This window comes from Ovis aries, chromosome 18 (assembly GCF_016772045.2).
Source record: "Ovis aries strain OAR_USU_Benz2616 breed Rambouillet chromosome 18, ARS-UI_Ramb_v3.0, whole genome shotgun sequence".
In the NCBI taxonomy this organism is placed as follows: Eukaryota; Metazoa; Chordata; class Mammalia; order Artiodactyla; family Bovidae; genus Ovis; species Ovis aries.
Genome location: NC_056071.1, coordinates 37895615 through 37918644, shown reverse-complemented (window position 1 = coordinate 37918644; position 23030 = coordinate 37895615). Strand labels below are relative to the sequence as shown.

Below are 23030 nucleotides of genomic sequence, written 5' to 3'. Positions count from 1 at the left end.
TATATGTGGGTCTGTTTCTGTTTCACAGATATGTTGATTTCTATCATGTTTTAGATTCCACATATAAGTGATTATCCTATGGTATTTGTCTTTCTCTGACGTCACTTACTGTGATAATTTCTGTGTCTGTCCATGTTTCAATAAGAGGCATTATTGTATTCCTTTGGTGGCTGAGTAATATCCCATTGTATATATACTTATCTTCTTTATCTGTTTATCTGTTGATGGACATTTAGGTTTCTTCCATGTCTTGGCTATTGTAAATAGTGCTGCTATTAACATAAGGGTACATATGTCTTTTTGAATAATAGTTTTGTATGGGTATATACACAGGAGTATAGGTTGCTGGATCGTATGGAAACTGTTTTTTAGTTTTTTGAGGAACCTCCGTAATACTCTCCACAGTGGCTACACCAATTTACATTCATACCACAGCGTAGGAGGGTTCCCCTTTCTCCATATCCTCTCCAGCATTTATTATTTATAGACTTTTCGATGAAGACTATTCCGACTGGTCCCTCATTGTAGTTTTGACTTTGACTAACATTGTCTAATTAGCTCAAATTATAGCTAGGTGGATACGTCTTAATGGAATCTTTAACCTTCATAAGAACTACCACGTGGCTGAAAGACTAATGAAACATATTTAGGATAAGTCAACAGAGGCAAAAAGGGAAATGTAATTCTTTTTCCTATCCAGGAGGCAGAAAGGAGGGAATTGTCAAATAACCTTGTGACCTGAACTTGCTGGGGAACATTACCTTTAAATTCAGTTAGCATTATGTTTGATACCTATAATCTAGAAATCCAGTAAAAATAACTGGATATTGTTAACCACAGTGCAAATGTGAAATATCTCTACAGCCAGTCGGACATTTTTCTGTTCTGCAGGAGTATTTGGAAAATTAGGAAAATAGCCTTCACATTAAAGTGGTTTTTTTCCTTGGAGTAGTAGAGTACGTTGCTTGAAGAAGTGGAACAAATCATGCCTGGTCTCTGGTATCATGTAAATATACTGGCCTTCTATGTGGATGTAATCTTCTTAGCTATAGGCTGTGAATGTTTAATTATCACTTGTATTAGAAAGCAGAAGAATGATTATCAACAGCTCAAGGAACTTTTGCTGGGAAACTGCAGTATACATGTGTAAGTAATGTGAAAGTAGAAGACAAAACATAAAATATCTTTCAAACAACGTGAAAGTTTGTAGGGGAGATGAGTTATATGAACTTGGGAAAATGATCATGTATTTTCTTGAATTGTTAGCTTGGTATAAAATCAGGGGCTCTGAGTTCAGAGGAGAAAGAGTCACTATGGACTTGACTAGTCAGTATTGAGCTTTCAGGGGAGATGGAACTTAGGCCAGTCACTAAAGAATGAAGAGATACAGCATTTCACAAAAGAGAATTGCATGGGCTAATTCAAGAGGCATTTATATTTGACCAGAAAAAATACATTTTACTTGGCTATAGAAATGTCTAAGCACTAAAAAAATTTTCTGCCGCTCAAAATGATGTGGTAACCAGCTCATGTAGACTCTTGTTCTTGTAAATGACTCAAGTATCAGTTTGCACATTTATTGTCCTTTCTTCTCAGCGTCTTTTTCTAGCTCATTTCAGCATTGGAGGCACAGGAGTTGTACTGTTTGCTAGCAGAAGCTCTGACATCAAATGATTTATCTACCTGCTGGTGTACAAACAGAAGTAATATTGAATGTAAAGAAAACCTGGCCAAATTATGTCATAATATTAACTGAGGTATTACAAAACCTCAGTTATTGGCTCAGATTCTATTCCATTATCTTGTTGGGAACAAATACTTTCCAGATTAGGTATTATCACAGGGCCCGTACCAAATAATATTAAGCACGTAGTATCTGATGAGTACACAAGAAAACTAGAATCTGGCAAAGAGTGTTCACAGCTGCTATTACAATATACTGTAAACCACACCAGAACCAGCAAAAATCCAGAAGCAAGGAAGTAAAAATCTAGGCACCTCAGTGACTCTAATAAATCAGAGGTAAGGATCAGCAGTGAAATGGTTTGAGATGTTTTACTTCCTGCCATTCTAATTAGCTATCACTTACCTCTTTGAGCTTCAGTTTCTCATCTGTAAAACAGAGTAATGATTCCTGCCCATGTAATGAAGTTGTAATAGAGACTGAAAGAGATAAAGGATGTGAAAGGCATTTATAGGATGCAGGTGTGGGGTGAGCCAAGGACTTGGATCTAGGAAAAGGATAGCAGAACAGTAAGCTAGCTACGCAGTTGCTCTGGCGGGTAACCAAGAATTGATTGTATAATTTTAGAAATTATATGCAAACTTCTGTGCACATTTCCCAAGTGTTCTTCAGTCATACTGTTAGTTGTACTTTTTATTTCTTGGCATGAAAAAGCAAAAGATAGAAGAAAGTTGTAAGGTCTTTGCAGCATACATAGATGTATCAGAATGAGAAAATTCCTTTATCATGCTTTTTTCTCTGTTAATATAGACATGGACTCAATACAGTATAGTACTGTATATTGGTGTGTTTGAGCTCTCATTTTGCTATTTGATCCTCACAGCAGTTTTAGTCTCTGTGTTAGTGAGAAATAAAAAGGGTAAATGACTTGCCTAAGGTCACAGAGTGGTAGGGCTTGGACTTGAAGTTATTGATTGCCTTTTTTTTTTTTCTTAGACAGTTGGTTTCTATTTATTTACTGTTTTATTTTGGCTGCACTGGGTCTCTGTGACACTGGCGGGCTTAGTTACCTGCGGCATGTGATGTTTTAGCTCCCCGACCGGGGATTGATCTGCATTCCCTGTATTGGAAGGCAGATTCCTAACCACTGAACTGTAAGAGAAGTCCCTGTTGCCATTCTTTATAGCTCACAGTTTTGCACACCAAAGGGTGCTTATTTCTAATGTCTCGATATTTAAGAACCTATAGGGATTCCCTTGTGGCTCAGACAGTAAAGAATCTGCCTGCAGTGCGAGAGACCTAGGTTCGATCCCTGGGTCAGGAAGATCCCCTGGAGAAGGGAATGGCAACTCACTCCGGCATTCTGTCTGGAGAATTCCTTGGACAGAAGAGCTTAGCAGGATAAAGTACTTGGAGTTGTAAAGAGCCAGATGCAACTGAGCATCTAACACTTTCAGTTTCAAGGACTATTTTAAACTCATTAATTATTTATGCTATTATAATAAGCTGAGTAACAGCATTATAGAGATATTCTTACCAATAATATATCAGTGAGTTAATCAGGATTTGTGTGCAAATAGTACAAGCTTATCTTTCACTAACTTAGGTAATTTGTTGACTCACACAATGGGGTAGGTCCAGAAGGTGAGCCCCATTCATCTGGAACCTGTGGTTCAAGTGACACATTTCTCCATCTCTCACTCTGCTTTATCTTACGGTGTCTTCCTTCTCAGGTAGACTTTTCATGTGGTGCAAAGTGATCTCCCAGCAGCTCCAGGCTAACATGCTACCCATTGTATATGACTCAGAATGGAAGCATAATTATCTCAGTAGCTGTAGATTCTCTGAAAGGGGCACTGATTGGCTGTGCTTAATCCCGTAATACCCTGGGAACAATCACATTGTCACCGCAGGAGCCACGCTCTGATTGGCCTTGGGGATGATGGAGAGCCCCTCCAGGTTGGAGAGAGGTAGTTCCTGCAGTGAAAAGATACAAGGCTGAAAACAAACACAAAAGCATTAACAGGCGTCCACTATAAAAATAGATTTTTTTGTGCAAATTAAAGTGTGCTTTGAAAAATAAGAAAAAAAAAATTGAGGAAAACCTAACAGCAAATATTACAGGTAAAATGGTGATAGTAAAATTAATTAAATTTTGAAAGCAAAAGAAGAATCACTGATCTTCTGTAACATTTGCCTTGTAGCCAAGCACTGCTTAATACACTTTACATATATGAACTTAGTTGTCCCAAACCTTTAAGTAGATACTATAATTGTTTTCATTTTAAAGATGAGGCAGTGTGGACATAGAGGGTTAAGTGGCTTCCCTTAGTGGGCTAGGTTGCAAGTCTTATCAGCCGGCTCCAAGCTCTTACCCACCGCATTTATTGCTCCTTGATTATCCTTCTAATAAATTTAGCCATGCTTTCACATTAAAATCTTAATATGCTCTCCCTAGCTTAGAGCTAATATAGCAACACAATTTTTCCTAATGTCTAAAAAGACCGGGAAACCCGATGCTGTAGTGGCAAAGGCCTGAACTGAGAACTCTCCCACTCAGCATCTTGGTGACCTCATCGAAGTTACTTACTATCTCAGGTCTCAGTTTTCCTGTTTGAAATACAGTGATACAAGTTCCTAATTCACTAGGTTAATTATTAAATGAAATTGCACTGGCAAGTAGTTAGCAGAGTGGTTGAGACAACTAGATTACCTTAAATGTATCGAACACTTTCTATTTCAATCACTTTACATGGTCAATCGATCTGTGTATATGCACATATATATATATGTATTTGTTTATGGACATGCATATATAATTACACATGTAACTAAACACATATATTTAATTACAGTTATATATATAACCAAATGCTTATATAAATTATCTATAGCTAAACAAATGTAGTCAGCTACTTGTGGCTTATATAGTAAAGAATCTGTCTGCAGATTGTCTTTGATTGTGTGGATCACAATAAACTGTGGAAAATTCTGAAAAAAAATGGGAATACCAGACCACCTAACCTGCCTCTTGAGAAATCTGTAGGCAGGTAAGGAAGCAACAGTTCGAACTGGACATGGAACAACAGACTGGTTCTAAATAGGAAAAGGAGTACGTCAAGGCTGTATATGGTCACCCTGCTTATTTAACTTCTGTGCAGAGTACATCATGAGAAACGCTGGAGTGGAAGAAACACAAGCTGGAATCAAGATTGCTGGGAGAAATATCAATAACCTCAGATATGCAGATGACACCACCCTTATGGCAGAAAGTGAAGAGGAGCTAAAAAGCCTCTTGATGAAAGTGAAAGAGGAGAGCGAAAAAATTCGCTTAAAGCTCAACATTCAGAAAATGAAGATCATGGCATCCGGTCCCATCACTTCATGGGAAATAGATGGGGAAACAGTGGAAACAGTGTCAGGCTTTATTTTGGGGGGCTCCAAAACCACTGCAGATGGTGATTGCAGCCATGAAATTAAAAGATGCTTACTCCTTGGAAGAAAAGTTATGACCAACCTAGATAGCATATTCAAAAGCAGAGACATTACTTTGCCCACTAAGGTCTGTCTAGTCAAGGCTATGGTTTTTCCAGTGGTCATGTATGGATGTGAGAGTTGGACTATGAAGAAGGCTGAGCGCCGAAGAATTGATGCTTTTGAACTATGGTGTTGGAGAAGACTCTTGAGAGTCCCTTGGACTGCAAGGAGATCCAACCAGTCCATTCTGAAGGAGATCAACCCTGGGATTTCCTTGGAAGGAATGATGCTAAAGCTGAAGCTTCCGTACTTTGGCCACCTCATGCAAAGAGTTGACTCACTGGAAAAGACTCTGATGCTGGGAGGGATTGGGGGCAGGAGGAGAAGGGGACAACAGAGGATGAGATGGCTGGATGGCATCACGGACTTGATGGACGTGAGTCTGAGTGAACTCCAGGAGATGGTGATGGACAGGGAGGCCTGGCGTGCTACGATTCATGGGGTTGCAAAGAGTTGCACACGACTGAGCAACTGAACTGAACTGAACTTGTGGCTCATATAGTAGAGAATCTGTCTGCATGGTGAGAGACCTGGGTTTCGTCTCTGGGTCAGGAAGATCCCCTGGAAAAGGAAATGGCAACCCACTCTAGTATTCTTGGTTGGAGAATTTCATGGACAGAGGAGCCTGGAGGGTTACAGTCCACAGGCTCGCAAAGAGTCAGGCACAACTGAGTAACTTAACACTTTCACTTCTATACAAATTAACTGAGAACGTGTATATATATGGAATTTAAAAGATGATAACAATGACCCTTTATGTGAGACAGCAAAAGAGACACAGATGTAAAGAACAGACTTTTGGACTCCTGGGAGAAGGCGAGGGTGGGATGATTTGAGAGAATAGCATTGAAACATGTATACCACTGTATGTGGAATAGATGGCCAGTCCAGGTTCGATGCCTGAGACAGGGATCAGGGCCAGTGCACTGGGATGACCCTGAGGGATGGGATGGGGAGGAAGATGGGAGGGGGGGTTCAGGATGGGGGACACATGTGCACCCATGGCTGATTCATGTGAGTATGGCAGAAACCACTACAATACTGTACAGTAATTAGCTTCCAATTAAAATAAATACATTAATTTATAAACCAAAGAATGCATGTATACAATAAAACACTCCAGGATGAATCATATGGTTACAGATTATTGCACAAGAGGAAGCTTCAGGTAATCATGGGAAGAGAGGAGTTCAAGAACATTTCTGTTCATTTTAGGGCAGTGTTGTGAGTTGCACTTTCATCGTTGAGACCATTTGACCTTTACTGTGTGCTCTGCTCAGTCGCTCAGTTGTGCCTGACTTTGCAGCCCCATGGACGGTAGCGCGCCAGGCTCCTCTGTCCATGGGATTTTCCAGGCAAGAATACTGGACTGGGTTGCCATTTCCTACTCAGGGAATTTTCCCAACCCAGGGACGGAACCCGTGTCTCTTGCACCTCCTGTATTTGCAGGCAGATTCTTTATCACTGCACCAGTTGGGAAGCTTATCCAATACCACTGTCAATAACTAGACATAGCCTCATTCTCACCTCCAGCTTTTATCTTGTACTAGGTTAAGCTTAGTCCTCAGCACACAGAGGCTATGACCTTTCTCAGTCCCTTGAAAGGACTCTGCACCTATATTAAAGCAGTTGCTTGGTTAGCACATTTACTTTGTCTTATGGAAAGGGCAGCCCATTATCACTTACGCATTTTTTAAATTGTTGTTGTCCAATCGTTGTCAGGTCCAAGCCTTTGCAACCCTATGGACCATAACACACCAGGCCTCCCTGTCCCTCACTGTCTCCTGGAGTTCGTCCTTGTTCATGTCCATTGAATTGATGATGCTTTCCATCCTTTGCCTCCCTCTTCTCCTTTTGTCATTCCCAGCACCAGGGTCTTTGTCAGTGAGTTGGCTATTCACATCAGGTGACCAAAGTTTTGGAGCTTGAGCTTCAGCATCAGTAATCATATGACATTAGAGGATTGCACCTTACTATTGGATCGTGCAGAGTCGGACATGACTGAAGGGACTTAGCAGCAGCACCACCTTACTTGATCATGTACCTATATGCCATTTCGTTCATTGCATTTTTAGCATTGCCACAGGAGCAAGAGTTAGGCCAGGCTGTACTCCCTGTTTGTCATATCTGGTGCATAATAAGAGTGACTTGGGTGGATACTGCCAAAAAGAAACCCAGAAAATTGCAAGCGACACTCAATGTATAACTTAAGAAATAGGGACCAAGGATATAGAGCTTAGAATCAAGAAATAGAAAAACTAGCTAATAGTCAGAAAATAGGAATATTCACAAGTAGGCAAGGTAGAGGTTTACTAATAATTTTGCCAAAGAACCTCCTTGATTATGGCTCATTTTAAACTACCTGTAATTGTCTAGTTCTGAGTCTATAGCAGACATATTTTAAGTTTGGCATGTCAAGAAGAGCTGGTTAATAAGGAAGATTCCCACACTGCACCCCCATAAACTGCCATCTTGCTCTGAGAATGAAAGAAGTCCATGAAACACACTTTCTAAAACACTGCTCAGATCTCCTAAAAGACATGATGGCTGACAGTGCTCTAAAAAATGTTTAGTAGGTTTCTAATGTTCAGATTTAGATAAATTAACAGTTTCTCTCATTTGTAACATTTTTTCTATTCATGTCATTTTATCAGATGTTTAATATCAGGATATATGATTTGCTCCAAATGTTGAATGTATTTCAACATAAACTTCCATGATAATAGTAAGAAAAATTAGTAAGAAAAAGCTTCTTGATAAACTTCCACTTACAAGCCTAAAGGAGAAAAAACACCCCAGAAAATGCAAAAAGTTGTAAAATAGTTATGTGTAATAAAGAAGAAACTAATGTGTGTCAAGATTTTGAGCAATGAAAGAAATACAGGGAAAGAGAATCCTTATAACACTTGAAAATTTTCTCTTGAGTGGACATCAGTTCAGTTCTGTTCAGTTCAGTCGCTCAGTCATGTCCGACTCTTTGTGACCCCATGAATCGCAGCACGGCATGCCTCCCTGTCCATCACCAACTCCCAGAGTTCACTCAGACTCAACGTCCATCGAGTCGGTGATGCCATCCAGCCATCTCATCCTCTGTCATCCCTTTTTCCTCCTGCCCCCAATCCCTCCCAGCATCAGAGTCTTTTCCAATGAGTCAACTCTTCACATGAGGTGGCCAAAGTACTGGAGTTTCAGCTTTAGCATTATTCCTTCCAAGGAACACCCAGTGCTGATCTCCTTTAGAAACTGGTTTGAGTGGACATGCTGCTGCTGCTAAGTCGCTGCAGTCGTGTCCGACTCTGTGCAGCCCCAGAGACGGAAGCCCACCAGGCTCCTCTGTCCTTGGGATTCTCCAGGCAAGCACACTGGAGTGGGTTCCCATTGCCTTCTCTAATGCATGAAAGAGAAAAGTGAAAGTGAAGTCACTCAGTTGTGTCCAAATCTTCACGATCCCATGGACTGCAGCCCACCAGGCTCCTCCACCCATGGCATTTTCCAGGCAAGAGTACTGGAGTGGGGGTGCCATTGCCTTCTCCATGAGTGGACATAGGTATAGAAATTTGATGCTATAGAATGTAGGTTTTTAGGTTATAGGAGGCATGAGATGTAATCATATAATTCATAATGGTGATATATAAATTGTTCCACATATTGTTTATTAGTTTTAAATTTTAGAAAACCTTTAGACCATGCATGTCTAACTTCATGATACTTATGTGATGTGTATGTGTGTGCTCAGTTACTTGTGTCTGACTCTTTGCAACCCCATGGACTATATAGTCCATGGAATTCTCCAGGCCAGAGTACTGGAGTGGGTAGCCTTTCCCTTCTCCAAGGGATTTTCCCAACCCAGGGATCAAACCTAGGTCTCCCACACTGCAGTCAGATTCTTTTCCAGCTGAGCCACAAGTAAAGCTAGGGTAGCCTATCCCTTCTCCAGCGTATCTTCCCAACCCAGGAATCGAACCAGGGTCTCCTGCATTGCAGGAGGATTCTTTACCACCTGGGCTATCAGGCAAGTGTGAAGGGCAAATGAATTCTCCTTTTCTGCATTCCTTCAGCTGGTCAAGATCCTAACACATGCAATTTAAATTATTCTGTTTTATAAATGACTTTATTATATAGCTTTGTTTACCCCTGAGTATATTCTTAGAATAAGAAGCGAGGTGATACTGTTAACCATGTGAAGTGGATTATATAGCTAATGAGGTGAAATATAATTTGCTTCAGTGCAAGTCATCTTACCAGGAGAATGATGACAAACCTGCAGTGATAGGAGAGCCTCTGTTAGAGTAAAAATTCATTTCCATCATCAAATTGAATTGATGTGTTCAATTAGAGACACACGGTAAATTTGAGGAAGGTTAGTAATAGACCATGACGATCACCAGATAAATTACTATTTTTTCCTTCTGAGTTTTGATATTCCTTTATATGCCATTAGGGAGGCAAGCAGGCAGTAATCAACACAGAGGCAACCTCGGAAATTGTCTCACAATGAGCTCACGACCCCTGCAGACAGGGATCATTTTCTGTGCTTGCAGGTGAAACCTGAAGAAGCACCTATTCTCAACTCACCTGCTGTGTTGTCACTGCTTAGCTTCAGAGTCACATGGTTAGTTGGTGTAATCAAGAATTAAGATCAGACGTAAAGCCTTGACATATGTGATAAGGAAAAAAAGGAAATGCCCTTGCATTAATCCTATAACTTGTCTTTAGTTCAAAATTATCAACCTGTGATGGTGCACCCGTGGCATAGGTTTTTTCCACTGTGTGATCTGACAGTCTCAATGGTAATATTTCTTCTGCATCTTCTGCCTGATAAGCACAGCTGTAGTTTATTCTTCCATTTGGTCTCAGTCCTCTGCTGACATTTATGTTCAGTCCAGAATACATGGCATCCCAAGGCATAGAATGGCTATAATAATATACCACTAAATTTATCCAAGCATCTAGATTTTATTTTAAAAGCATTTTTTTTTTTTTGCCATTCAGTGTGGTAAATTCAAATAAAATTGTTCACAAGTGTGTTTTTCCCCCAGAAATTGGAGATGAAAAATACAGCCAGTACAAACACAAAGCGAAGCTAAATAAAAGCCTAGCCCCATTACCACATGGTATGTTTTTCAAAATCCAACAGCGTTCCAGAACGCTAAGCACTTAAGTTGGAAGTAGCACTTTGCCATGAAAAGGAACCAGCTGTAGGTCCCTCTTTCACTACATATTGTTCAAAACAAAAAATAACCCCATTGAAAATAAGCCTCGGGTAGATGAGACCGAGAAATCCAATGGTATGAGAAACAAAAGAAAGACAATTGTCATTTAAAAATTAAACTGTGTTTGTAACAGTTTATGAGGCTTGCAGATCCAGCAAGCCTGCTGAATATTAATGAATAGATTGATTTGTCAACATATTAGCACCACTGTCAGACGTAACAGCATGGAGGAGATACGAGGGGACAAGGCAGTGAACTACTTAAAAATGCTTGGCTGGCTATGACGAGATTCATGATTGATCAACTAAAGTAAACGATGTGGGTCAGGACTTCCACTGGGTTTTACCACTTTAAACAACCTCTATTAGATATTCTAGAATTACTCATGTTTAATTTTATTTTAAAACAGCATGCTTTTTGTTCAGTAATAAGAAACTTTAAAATTTTGAGCCAAAGGTATACAGTGGTTTAAATAATATTTGCATAGTAGACTGCATTTTAAAATATATGTATGTTTGTTTATATAATGTAATTTTACATAGTGTGCATATATATATTGTTTATAAACATACTTCAAATTCCAAATAAATATCTTAAAAGGTGTCCTACCAGGAAAGGAACCATTTGATAACAAAATATAATTATTGAGGTTTTTCTCTAACAAATGATAATTTGTAGAGAGAAACTGATTTGAAGAAGTTTTAGCAAGAACAAAATTTCTGGGAGAAATATCAATAACCTCAGAAATGCAGATGATACTACCCTTATGGCAGAAAGCAAAGAGGAACTAAAGAGCCTCTTGACGAGGGAGAAAGAAAAGAGTGAAAAAGCTGGCTTAAGACCTCAACATTCAGAAAACTAAGATCATGGCATTTGATCCCATCACTTCCTGTCAAATCAATGGAGAAGCAATGAAAACAGTGAGAGACTTTATTTTCTTGGGCTCCCAAATCACTGCGGATGGTGACTGCAGCCATGAAATTAAAAGAGGCTTGCTCTTTGGAAAAAAAGCTATGACAAACATAGACAACAAATTAAAAAGCAGAGATATCGCTTTGCCAACAAAGGTCTATATAGGCACAGCTATGGTTGTTCCAGTGGTCATGTATGGATGTGAGAGGTGAAACATAAAGAAGGCTGAGTGCCAAAGAATCCCTGCTTTTGAACTGTTGTGCTGGAGAACACTCTTGAGAGTTCCTTGGACAGCAAGGAGATCGACCCAGTCAGTCCTAAAGGAAATCAACCCTGAATATTCATTGTAAGTACTGATGCTGAAGCTCCAATACTTTGGACAAGTGATGTGAAAATCTTGGTGCTGGGAAAGATTGAGGGCAAGAGAAGGGGGTGACAGAGGATGAGATGTTTGGATGGGATCATTAACTGAATGGACATGAGTTTGAACAAACTCCAGGAGACAGTGAAGGACAGGGAAGCCTGGCATGCTGCAGTCCATAGGGTCGCAGAGTTGGATATGACTGAGCGACTGAACGAGGTTCTTACAAAACTACTGATACCTGGAAGTTGCTCCTCTGAAGATTTTTTAGTTTGCCTTTGACTTGAGTATCAGCATTTAAAAAACACCCAAAAGCCGAAAATCTCTTTGAAGTGAAAATGAAAGAAAGAAAAAAAAACACCTCAAACTTCATTAGAATAATATAAGTATATTTTAATTGAGATTTTAAAATTTTTGTATCAGTTTGGTATCAGCTGGGGGCCGCTGTATGCTGCATTTAAACAATTCATATTTCCAGTATTGTTTTTCTAGTCTTTAGGAGGAAATTAAATTGAACGTGAAGCAAGAGAGTACCCAAGGATGGAGTAACTTTCTACAGAGGAGAGAACTGGGAAAGACCCGGCTTGAGTCTCTAAAGGTCTTGCAATTCATTGGATTGCAATAATTGACTCAGGAACGAGTGAGATGATGATTTCCAGCAGCCTTGTTTGCTGCTGGCAGCCTCTGGTTTCAGCCCCTGAGAGGAGAGTCCCAGTTAGTGTTGCTGGGCAACAGCTTGCTGGGTTGAGAGCTGGAATGTGAAGGGTTGCAAAACGATTTTTAAAATAAACACACAACTTACCATCAGCATGAAGCAAGCCAAAGGGAGAAGTACTGAGCCTACAGGATGACAGGCATTGAAGCAGAATGGAAAGGGGGAAAAGAAAACAAGGCGCTCGGTGGTGACCAATGATGACTCCAACCCAGGAGTGATAGTTGTGATCTGGCTTCTAATTTGAAAATCTGTACCTCACTAATCTGCAGCTGGACAGAAGACAGTATGGAAAAGCAATTCTTTAAACTGCCTTGTCAGTACAAAACAGGTCAGCCCCAGAGTTTCACAGATAATTTCTCTTGTGTCAAATAAACATTGTAAAATAAGCATGATCTGTACTGCAGATACTCTCAGCATTATTCTGATTTTCTGATGGAAGCCCCTGATCCTGTGATCTGTTTGTAGAGATGTGATGTCCTACCATCCAGGAGTATTTTTAGCCAAAATATACAAACCATATGCACATAATGTGGATATTAAAACTTAGAGCTGAGAAAATGCATATTTAAATGTCTAATTAATGTATTCAGTCTACCAAATGCTATTTAGCAAGCATTTTCCTAATACATTAAATGATGCATTTTATTTTAAATATTTATGAAATTGTGTAAAAATGAATATACAATCTGGGAAAGCTTAAAGAAGCTGAAATCTAGTAGGGAAAATGGGGAGACAGGCAGGTACCAAAATGATAAAAGATGGGAAATGGTGGACTTCTGTGGCAGTCCATGGGTTCACACCTGGCCCTTTGACCTCAGAGGCCCAGGTTTCATCCCAGATCAGGGACTAAAATCCCATAGGCCAAACAGCACATTCAAAAGAAATTTTTTTTTGCAAAATGTAAGGTGACTGAGAGGGGTGACCTGAGGGACCTATTATGTCTTCAAAAATATTCAGTTCCATTCTTTTTCTGGCCTGTTCTCCAAGTTTTGGAGTCCTTTCAGTTTAGCTGTAACACATGCCAGTGTGCCTTCTATGCACTCAGAGCCTGTTGTGTCCATATATGTGGTATTTACTTTGAAATGGAGAATGACTGCAATATAGGTTCCACAATTTCAGAGATGATTCTGAATTTTGACACCTGAAGAAAATAGAATCCATATAATTAACAGTCTGATGGAACATTTCTTTTCATATTAAGGCATAAAGCCCTTCAGCACCTGTGTATACCTTTTAATTTTATTCTTGTTCAGATATATTTGTACACCTGTCAAACAGGCTGCACAGAACTTCAGCTATCCCCACATCTGCTGAAAGTCCATTCTGGTTAAAAAAAAAAAAAAGGAATGTTTGATAAATTTTTCAAATTATTTTACAGGACATTAGGAGAAAAATAACTGTGTTAGCCAAGAATTTGTTGTAGCAAAAAAGAAACATTAGGCATCATAAAACAGATTTTCTTTGCTTTTATTTTAATTTATGGGAAACATTAATATGAATCTATGGCTAGAGACATTTTAGAAAACATAAAATGCTATACTTTTGAGAGGAGATTCTTTACAATAAAATATGAACCATCCAATTGCTTAAAATTTTCCTGTGAGAAAGGAAAAGACTTCTTACATTGTCCCAATGTCGCTATTTGAGGTGCTCAGAGAGCTTGCTCTTAAGACTATTTATTAGTAATATGGAAGGAAGAGATTGAGTTCAAGGGTGAATCAGAGAACAGAGCTCTCAATAAGAGTAGAAAGGCTAACTCTCAGAGTAAATGGGCAGGTACAATCAGAAAATAATTCTACTACTCTCTGAAAAAGTTGATGATGTATTTACTGCAAGAGAAGGAGGAACCAGCCACTGATAGGGAGGAGGGCCTCAAATTGAGAAAATAAGGGAAAGAGCGTGTATAAGGAAAAAAATATAACTCAAGAGAATGGAGGATTTTCCTGCACATATTTGGCCCCAGACACAACAACAGCTATTCCAAATTATATCTGCTTATTGCCCCAAACTGTGGAGAATCCAGCCTTGTGTAACAATAGACTTTATCTCATGAAAAGCAGATACTTCAATATGTGGTGGCGTGTGCGCTCAGTTGCACCTAACTCTGCAACCCTATGGACTGTAGCCTGCTAGGCTCTCTGTCCATGGGATTCACCAGCAAGAAGACTGGAGTGGTTTGCCATTTCCTACTCGAGAGGTTCAAACTCACATCTCCTCCATTTAGGAGGCAGATTTTTTTACCACTGAGCCACCAGGGAAGCGCATTGGAATAGGTACTTTTTGCCATATCTATGGAAGGAAGTAATAGGTATCAGGAATTTGAGACTTTCTCTGCTTTCCCAAATATCTCTTTATCATGGGGCTCTATATCTTCCTGGAGCTCCAGGAAACCTGGAGTTTTCTGCATCCTTCTCACCTTCCACCTTGGGCGCTAGTATCTTGTTCTGACATTCCAGCCGGTCACTTTTCCTTCTGACTTCCCATTCTGCTGCAGTCCTCTTTTCTTATTTCCCACTGCCAAACCATGGTCCCTTCCTCCTTGGCTTTGTTTTTGAAAGAAGTTCTCAGAATGGCTCAGTTTTATATCTGTCTTTCCTGTTGTCTCTCCTTTCTCCCACCTCTTCAGTTTCAGAGGCAAGTCCTATCAAATTCTCTCTGGATCAGAATACCCAGTCTTGACTTGAGTTTTGGAACTGGAGTTGAGATCCCATTTGGAATTATTTCCCCGATGTTGGCTCTTTGGGGGGACTGCCATAGCTACTCCAGTTTTACTAGTCTTTTTACTCCATTAATATTGGCTTCCTTCTCCTCTTAGCTTAGATCTTTACATTTGAGGCTTACACTTAACAGTCTCTGCTGGGAGCTAGTACTTGGGGAGTCGGGTGGGGGATAGTGGTGTCACAAGAGAACATTTAATAGCAACTGTAAACTATGACTGATGTTCAGAGCAGGACATGCTATATGTTGAAGAAGCTGACAGAGGTGTTCTTAGAGCCATTGTGGATAATTAGTAAATCCTGAATAAATTGGGAGAGATACCAGGATACTTAGAACAGACCAAAGTTTTCTGAATTTCTAAAAGAGGGAAAGAATGGATTCTGTAATCATTCAGGAAGAAGCTTAATAGTTGTTCTTGTCTAAATCCTAGAATGAGTGATGAATAGTATGCAAACATTTAGAAAACTCCGGTATTAAGAAGGAAATGACTAAAAACCAATACTAGTCAATATTAGTTTACTTAGGATCTCTTACCTTAGAATAATTATATTCTTTTTTAAATAGTTTGACAGATTAGTAGAGTGAGTAATACCAAGGATGTTTCTTAACTATAAGAAACTGATGTTTCTTAACTATAAGAAAGCATTAGGAAAAAAATCTCCCATGATAGCCTTTAGAGAAGATGATTGCATATGGGCTGAATGAGATACTCTTGGGAGGAAACATTTCTCATTTATCAGTGTGTTCAGATAATTTATAGGCATGGCAGTTGTGAGTTTAATCTATTATAGAGTCATTAAGTTCTGTGTTTAAGCTTTATCCTGAAAAAAGATTCTTAGTAATTTGATTAATACATAGCAGATAGGCTTATTCAGTTTGGAAATGGTAGAAAGGTAGAGGATTAGTCCATTCAATGGCAGAGGATCACATCACATTCAGAATGGTCTTTGAAAGCCAAAATGTTGAACTAAAGTCAGAAAGATAGATTAGATTAGAGAGATAGAAAAATCTGTCTATATCTGTGCAGTTATGTACACAGGAGTGTGGTAGAAACATAACTAAGAAGAATTTAATGTTTATTGTTGGAATTTTCTTAATTTAATTAGATTTTTACATTATCATCCCGTTAATAATGATGAGTTAATGGTATGACGTGGATGTGCATGCCACAGTATTTAAGAGCATGGGTTTGGAATCCGTTCCCCTGGGTTTCATCTTCAGCTGTTACCTGAAAACTGTCTGACCAAATTTTGTGACCTTTTGAAGTTCCAGTTTTTCCTTTTATATAAAATAGAGGTAAAATAATAACTACTTTTATATGCTTGTTATGAAGACTACCTAAGAATATGAATGTGAAATTTTAAAAAAAAAGAAAATTAAAAAAAAAGAAAAATTTCATCCTAAGCCTTATGAATAATACCTATGTGTTCATATCAAGTTGGCAGCTAATTGTGAGAAAAATTCTGGTCTACTGTGAACAAGAACAGCTGGTAGACATAAAAGCTAGGGTGCACAGAGAAACTGGGGAGGCTGAAGGGCAGCTGAAAGAACTGTAGAGAGCAAGGGTAAAGTGAATCACAGTCCCGAAGACCTGAAGAGCTGTCGTGTGGAATAGTCAAGTTCTCCATTGCATCTAAAACATAAATAGGATTAGTATCGGTAAGTTGTAAAAATGACCACTTTGGGCACAACATAGGAGAAAATAATTCTCGTCACTGGTATCATGAAATATTATTGACATGTGAAGTAGTTTGGACCACTGGAGTTAGTCACTAGGACCCTAGCTAGTTACATTTCAGAAATGCTGAAGAAAGCACTTTTTCTTTGAGGAGGGTATTAATAAAAAAAAAGTCAAAGATTTAGAATGGTGCATTCTGTCATTTTGTATGTATGCATATTTTGCCTTTGGAATTGCCTTTGCACTTGGGAGCTTTTCAGAGCTTTATCATTAACTTTTTTATTGCCAGTGTCATTGCCAACAGTAGTCCCTTAAGGAAGATTTGGTGAATACACAGATAAACAAATGACACACACACGTGATGGATGTGGTCAATAAAGAGAATATGTTTTAAAAACGCACACACGTTAGAGTCTTTTTATAAAATGAGCTCAGTGAAAGTATTTTGGAGGGTGCATTTAATGTTGGGTTATATGAAACTTAATTAATGTAAAGGAAAGGATTTAGGAGTTCCAGAAATAGTGGCCAGTGGAATGGAGCTCTCAAACACTAATGATGGGCCTGTTTTCTGAGCAATATCAAGTTCCCAATATTTAACTAATGTCCATCATTTAATGTTTATTTCTGTTTCCTGCTGCCAAGAGCCACAAAATGTATTTGTAAATGCACAAACACACACACAAGTATATAGACACGTGTCCCGTCTAATTCCCTCCTTATGTCCTAAAGTCTTTTCTCTTGGAGGTATTTGTCACTGGCTTGCTGTGCTTATTCAGGTCAGCTGGGTACTGCAGCTGTAGTCGGACTTGTGATTACATGCTTCACTCAGCAGAGCAATTTTTTCATCTTCATATATTTCATTCCCTTCACACACATCGAGTTTCTCCTCTGGCAGTACTTCCCTCCCCATTAGGCAGTGTGGTTCACTGTTGGGGCCCATTTGGGCACAAACCAGACTTTCTGTCAAGTTACTGTACTCCTACCTTCCTAATTATAGAATTCAAAGCAGAAGAAGTGAATTAATAACATGTCCTTATCCCCTGTGGCGTCCGGGGTAGTGTAATGTTGCGACATGCTTGCCGGAGCACACGCACTCTCCTTTCTGCCCTTATTCTCCATTTTTTGCTGTGTGACTTCACAGCAGCCAGAATGGAAGGTGCGCTTTACTCACCAGTGAGTAAATCATGTGGATGGATGTTTTAAAGCCCAGGCCCGATACACAGTTCACTGAGAGAACTATACTTTCAAAAGCTCTCTGAGAACACATGCTTGGAATTTGAAATTGTACTAAATACTGTGTTTCCTAAGGAATCCTAGCTAAGGCAAGGGTGGAAGAGCATCAGGTTTAGTCGCTAAGTCGTGTCCAACTCTTGTGACCCCATGGACTGTAGCCTGCCAGGCTCCTCTGTCCATGGGATTCTCTAGGCAAGGATAGTGGAGTGGGTTGCCATTTCCTTCTCCAGGCTAAGGGCATAGACAGCATTTAAATGTGTGTTGTTACATTTACTTTCTCCAGTGAAAAAATTCTTAGCAGTTTCATTCTGCATTCCTTCCATGCAAGCAGATACTTTGAATATTAGTATCAAGAGCTACAATTCTAGATTACCAAAAGCCTGTAAGAATCATTTCTCTTTGCTAGATAACAGAATTCTGATTCATTCTGATAGAATAAAGTTATTTTTATTTTACAGGGACTTCTGTAAATGAAGTGTTTTCAGATCCATTCAGAGTGAGTGATGTAGACCAAGGAATTGGGTCAAAGCCTTCTCATTCAGGACTTGGTACTTGAGGAAGTTGGGGAGTGAATTTGCATCTTTGTCAGATACCTATTTAAGGTATTTGGTAGGGAGATCCATCTCTTAAGAAACTTAATGACCAGGATAGATTAAGGGAGGGAATGTATTCTTTAGCAAAATGTGAATGTTTCCATTAGTTTGGCAGATTTCACTAAATTCTTTTGGGGAGGAAAATGCTAGTGAAAAGAAAGAAACGAGAAGTTACTATTGGAATGAATGGGAAGCATAAGCTAATGAATTTAATAAATAGTGAACTGTTAATGTCGGGACCAGCCCAACAATGAACCGCCCCAAGGGAGCGGTGCTGTAGCAGACTAAAGAAAAAGAAGACTCAGAAATAAAGTGGGGATCAGGGGGCTGATGCCATTCACAGGCAAAAGCCCAGATCCTAATCCTTGCATGCCTTTATTGTTAACTTCTACTTCCTTATTCGTGCTCTAGAGGTATCTGTTCTTTACCATCTCAGATCAGGGATATAGAATGCACAGTCCTCAATGTCAAACCTTCAGGCCTTTCATGACTTTGTTTAGCCTTTCGGCTAGTGACGCCCTTTCTCAGCAACTCCCTCAAGGCTCTGGTTAGGGGAACAGTCACTAATGGTTTTCCATCAGTCACATCAGTACTTCAAGATCTTGTTTTCAAGATGTCTTTCCAGGATGTACTTTTTACTGCTTCCAGCCCTTTGCCTGGGAGTGATGAGAAACTTATTCTTATTTTTCAAAGAGACTCTGTTAATTATAGTACAGGCCTGTGCATAACATATTCCCTGTAGTTAATGGTATAGGCTGAAAATATAGTTTTTGGAAAGGCGATTGACACATGATACTCTAGGCAAAATGCTTTGTAGACTAGATAACTAGAAGAATCACCTTTTTCCTAAATTACACTGTGTTAAAGTCCCCATCAGAGGCTGAGTACAAGGCTGGATGGTTTGTGATTGTGACTCCTTGGAAGAATTGCTGTTAGGTTGCTTCCCTGTCTTCCCTGTGAAACAGTGAAGGCTGATAAAATTGTAACTCAGTGGTTAATTTTAAAAGCGAATTGAAAGAGATAAGTGTTTCACCTCCTGGATCGTTGGCTTTTTAAGTTGATCATGAGTCATGTCTATGTTGTGCTTTATTTTCTTCCTTTTGAATGTGATGTGCAGATATCTGTCACTTAATTCAAACACTACAAAGCCAATTATGTTTATTCAAACTTTAAACACATTTTATACAAAAATTAGTAAATGCTGTCTCTTGAATATTAGTTTTATCCTGACATTAGTGCAACACCTTTAAATGGTATATGTTTAAACAAAACTCCAACTTCAGAAAAGTGTATTGAAAACTAAACCAAAAGAATTAACATCATACTCACAAAGACTCATACGCCTTCCTCTACAGTTATTTTCAGTTTCATTTTTTAGGATCCAAAGTAATGTTAAGGCCAAGGTTTTAGAATTCTCAAGAGGATTTTTCTTCAGGTTCTAGTGTCTGTTATCACTGTGTTGCATTTAACTGTGTGAAAGAGCAGATGTGAAATAAACTATAAATAAATTATATATATGTTTCAGATATATCATCTATTTTTACCAATGATTTCTTTTCAGCCATTGATCTTATCAATAATTTGCTGCAAGTGAAAATGAGAAAGCGCTATAGTGTGGATAAGACCTTGAGTCACCCTTGGCTACAGGTAAAAATTAATCATTGGATAATTTCTCAGTTGAATAAGCTTCTAAATATTTAAAGATCTGGATACTATGTGTTAAAAAATCTTGTATCATATTTTCAAAGTATGATTATATCAGTGTGTTTGCCAAAATGCATGCAACTTCTTAGGATTTAATAGTTTCTAACTGTATCAGGAAAAATTGAATAAAAGAGAAACACACCACAGCACACACACCCCAAACACAAAATGCAAGAAGGAAGGGTCATAACATAACTTCGAGAACCAGATTTCAGAAGCATCTGTATGTGTAATCCTGATAAATATCCAAGTAGATGCCCATCTGGTCATGCACTGTACTCATTTGGGAGCTATATATTTAAATCCTAGTTAATACTTGTAAAACAAATTTATGGTAGATATAAAGCATATGCATCTGTTTGTTCTCTTCAATTGTTTTAAAAATTTTCACATTGAAAATTAAAGTTTAGAAAAACAACCCTCTGAAATACTGAAGGATTATTTGTGGGCATCGAATTCCAAAGGAACACCAACATTCTGCATCGCTTAACTGCAGATATCAACTGCACACCTTCTGATGCATGATATCCTATAAACAATATGCATTTGCAAAGTTTAGGCAAATAGGATGGCTTTGGTGCTGATGCTGTTACTTCAGGGTGCCTTAGGGAAAGCACAGCACAGTTGGAGTGGAAGAGAAAAGGGTAACATGTATATTGTCGGAACTAATAACATAAGAAAAAAATGCTTTAATGAGTTATAGTCATATCTGGGGTAACACTTTGCAATGTCTTCCTCAGGATTATCAGACCTGGTTAGATTTACGAGAGCTGGAATGCAAAATCGGGGAGCGCTACATCACCCACGAGAGCGATGACTCAAGGTGGGAGCAGTTCGCAGGCGAACAGGGGCTACAGTACCCCACACACCTGATCGATCCAAACGCAGGCCACAGTGACAGTCCTGAGGCCGAAGAAACAGAAATGAAGGCCCTCAGTGAGCGTGTCAGCATCCTCTGAGTTCCATCCCCTATCATCTGTCAAAACACTGTGGAATTAATAAATACATACGGTCAGGTTTAACATTTGCCTTGCAGAACTGCCATTATTTTCTGTCAGATGAGAACAAAGCTGTTAAACTGTTAGCACTGTTGATGTATCTGAGTTGCCAAGACAAATCAACAGAAGCATTTGTATTTTGTGTGACCAACTGTGTTGTATTAACAAAAGTTCCCTGAAACACTAAACTTGTTATTGTGAAGGATTCATGTTATATTTAATGCATTAAACCTGTCTCCACTGTGCCTTTGCAAATCAGTGTTTTTCTTACTGGAGCCTCAATTTGGTAAGAGTGTACAGAACCTGCCCATGAAATAGTTCTGTTCTGTGTGTCCCATTGTTGTCACTATAAGCAAACTCTTGAAGAGTAGATTATTATCAGTGTTCTATGAACAACTCCAGAACTCATGCAGAAAAAACGAGTGATGGAGGCTGGGGGGATCAGGGGATGAATATGCAATCCTAAGATGCAAGTGCATGGAAAAATTTTACTGTATATTTTCAAATCCTTTGCCTGCCTGCTGTGCCTCAGTATATTTAAACTCAAGTAAATGGGCCTGAGTGTGCCTACTACTCTTAAGCCCCAATGCCTTAGAAATGTAACTGCCATTTATAGAACAGGTGTATTTCCCCCTTTCTTACAATACCCTGCTGTATTTTAGGGAATCAGCAGCTAAGCAACCTTTTGCCTTTGTGTATTTTTCAACAATAACAAATAAATATTCTTGTGAAAATATGTGTCCATCTGGCTGAATTATTTTCATGTGTGATCGACGCTAGTGTTTTCAGGCCAAGTAGGAGTCACGGTTATCTTATGGCCTAGAACTTAGCTTTATCTACACTGCAGCCACAAAAGTATGATTCCAAATGTACTGAAACCTTTCTGTCTTGCATGTCATCTAGTTTCCTATAGAAAAGTTAAAAATTACCAAAACCAAACAGAATACTTGGAGACATAAGAGTATTACAAACAGCAATCTCGATGTAACTTCCTGATTGATAAGAAAAATGGCCCTAATTTCTTTTTAAACAGGTAGGTTTGGAGGTGAACTGCAGTAACACATCAACACTGGAAAATTTCTCACGTGAAAGCCAAATTAAGTAATGTTCACTAGCCTGGGGAAAATAAAACCAGTATTAGACTTTAGCAGTCTTCAAGTGTGTAAAGTCGATACTTGTAGACTGTTTTTCTTTGTAGCAGGATGACAGTGAATTAGCATGTATTACTGTAACTATATCACAGAAAAAAATGGTAATGTTTGGAATAATTTTATGTGTAGTGAGCCAGCTGAATGTATTTAAAAAGTATGTTAAGACACAAGCTTTATATATACTTGGAGGAATGGGAGAATAGTTCATCTTTCCAATGGTTAATCACTATATATTTTGTTATTATTTTAAGGAATTTAGAATTTATTCTGTGTAAGTCAGAGGGCACCAAACTTCTAAGCAGAAGGATAAGCAACCTCAGCAAGCTCACTCTGCCAGCAAGACAGTCTGGATTGAAGCCAGGGTAGGGATGAGCCAAAAGACCAGGTAAACGATTGTAATAACACACAGGGGATGAGGGCATGAAGAAATGCAGTAATAAATAGGGAGCCAGGTGGAGAGGTATGTATAAAGATGTTGATAGATGGAATCAATGAAACTTAGTTACTGGTCAAATATAAAATTTAGGGGAATC

General features: G+C 38.9%; 1 protein-coding gene across 3 annotated transcripts in view; it reads left to right on the top strand.

Annotated features, from left to right (window-relative positions):
- The window catches only part of PRKD1 (protein kinase D1), a 351724-nt gene extending 329644 nt beyond the window's left edge, over positions 1-22080 (top strand). For all 3 annotated transcript variants that reach the window (XM_042235286.2, XM_027957223.3, XM_042235288.2), the window contains 2 exons: positions 20206-20291; positions 21089-22080. In XM_042235286.2, the coding sequence (XP_042091220.1) occupies positions 20206-20291; positions 21089-21307 (305 nt within the window). In that variant the 3' untranslated portion in view covers positions 21308-22080. The remainder of the gene's footprint in view (positions 1-20205; positions 20292-21088) is intronic.
- The last annotated feature ends 950 nt before the right edge of the window (positions 22081-23030 follow it).